General features: G+C 53.9%; 1 protein-coding gene across 1 annotated transcript; it reads right to left on the bottom strand.

Moving 5' to 3' along the window:
* RXFP4 (relaxin family peptide/INSL5 receptor 4) lies at positions 1-1,509 on the bottom strand. Its single transcript, XM_029581570.1, has one exon. The coding sequence runs from the start codon at positions 1,409-1,411 to the stop codon at positions 95-97; it is 1,317 nt and encodes a 438-aa protein (XP_029437430.1). The 5' UTR covers positions 1,412-1,509; the 3' UTR covers positions 1-94.
* Positions 1,510-1,869: the final 360 nt, after the last annotated feature.

The raw sequence follows: 1,869 nt of genomic DNA, 5'->3' as shown, positions 1-1,869 counted from the left end.
GGAGGGAGGTTGGCCAGGGGCCTGGAGCCACTTTGTTCTACACGGGTCAGGTGGGGGTGGGAGCAAGCTCAATGCCATAAGGACAATATTTTTTTTAAACTGCAGTGGAAGGGGATTCCCCACAGCCGACACCGCTGTTTTTTTTAGGATAAGGTAAACTAAACAGCACACCCCAAACAAATGACAGAGATTTTAGAACAAAACGACACAAGCACAACGACATAGCAACATAACGACACCAAACGAAAAATGTTTCCCTGCACGACTCTAATGTGGACGTCAAAGGGCATTTCTTTCTGCCTCTCTGGATTGGCTGAGGGGGGCAACTGAGGCTCTGCCTTGGATTCAGGGGCACGGCAGCCTGTGTATGCTCTTGGCTTTGCTTGGGGCCAGCAGTGGGCAAGCAGGAGAAAAAATGGGTGGCCATTTTGCATAAGCTGGTCTTCAGAGCCTTCCTGCACTCTCGCCTCATCAGGTAGTACAGGATCGGGTTGAGGCAGCTGCTGCTGTGAGCCAAACAGATTGTGACTGGGAAGACGTACAGGTGGAAATAATAGTATGCCCAGCTCCAGTTCACCAACCCGAACTTCATCAACACGCCCCAAAACGTGGCTGCGTGATTGGGGAACCAGCAGATGAAAAACCCCACGACCAGAAGCAGGATAGAATTGGTGACCTCGCCTTGTCGTCCGAGCTTCTTGACTTGCAGGTAGTGCTGGTCTAGGAAGGAGCACAACATTACGTAGGAGCAAGTGATGGTCACTAGGGGTATCACGAAGGCCACAACGATTTTGTGCAGGTGGTAAAGGCCAAGCCACCTGGGCTCCGGAAACCTGAGGAGACACAGCTCCTCCCCATTCACTGGCACAGTCCTCGCGAAGACCGCGGTGGGGATGGTGGAGGCCGCTGCAGCCACCCACAGGCCCAGGGTGATCCACCTGGCTGAGCGAGCAGAGAGTCGGAACCTGGGGCTCACAGCCGAGGCCACCGACCAATACCTGGTCACGCTCATGGCTGTCAGCAAGAAAGCGGTGGCGTAGATGTTGAGCACAGTCACGGACAGGACAATCTTGCACATGAAGTTGCCAAAGGGCCAGCTGAAGTCCGAGAGGGTGTCCACAGCCCAGAAGGGCAAGGTGAGACTGAGCTGGAAATCGGCGAGGGCCAAGCAAAAGACAAAAACGTCGACGGGAGAAGGACCCCGGGCCTTCCTTGCCCTGATCAAGTACATGACAAGTCCATTGCCCAGGAGCCCAGCTGTGCACACCAAGCAGTAACAAATGGAGATGCAGACCCGCAGGCTCAATAAACTGTCCGTGGGGATGGAAGCGACATCGTCCGTGCTGGCACCTGCATAGTCCAAGAACGACGCATTACTGGGCTCCAACAGATGGGAGGTGTTGGTTTGCATGATGAGCTGCTGTGGGCACCGTTGCGGCTGCAAGGTTGGTTGTCTGAGGGCTGATTTCAGTCTTCGGGGCAGACAGATGTTGGCATCGTACAGTGGCTTAGTGAAGAGTGGCTGAAATATTCCAGGATAACCTGCTCAGTGCACACTTAACTGTACGCCTTCAGAAACAAAGCAGAATATATCTAAAAAAAAAAACAACAAACCACACTTCACTCCAGTGCTGCAAAGAGAGAAAGAGTCCTTTGAACTCTGTGAGTGCTTCGTTCAGCGTCCAGGATCATCCATTTGACTCTTCTGCAGCCTCCCCCCGGTTCTTGTGCTCCAAAGCTGGGAACCTAGGGTCTCCGAGAAGGTGCCGAGCTCTCTAGCAGGGCTGAGGAGCTTCTGGTAGGCTGGCAGAGCTCAGGGCTGTCTTCCGGGCTGGGCTGCTCCCCTTCTTATAGGGAGTCTGTGCTATG

Source organism: Rhinatrema bivittatum, chromosome 16 (assembly GCF_901001135.1).
Source record: "Rhinatrema bivittatum chromosome 16, aRhiBiv1.1, whole genome shotgun sequence".
Classification (NCBI taxonomy): domain Eukaryota; kingdom Metazoa; phylum Chordata; class Amphibia; order Gymnophiona; family Rhinatrematidae; genus Rhinatrema; species Rhinatrema bivittatum.
Note: the sequence above shows the minus strand (reverse complement) of the source record. Positions and strands in the feature narration are given on the sequence as shown.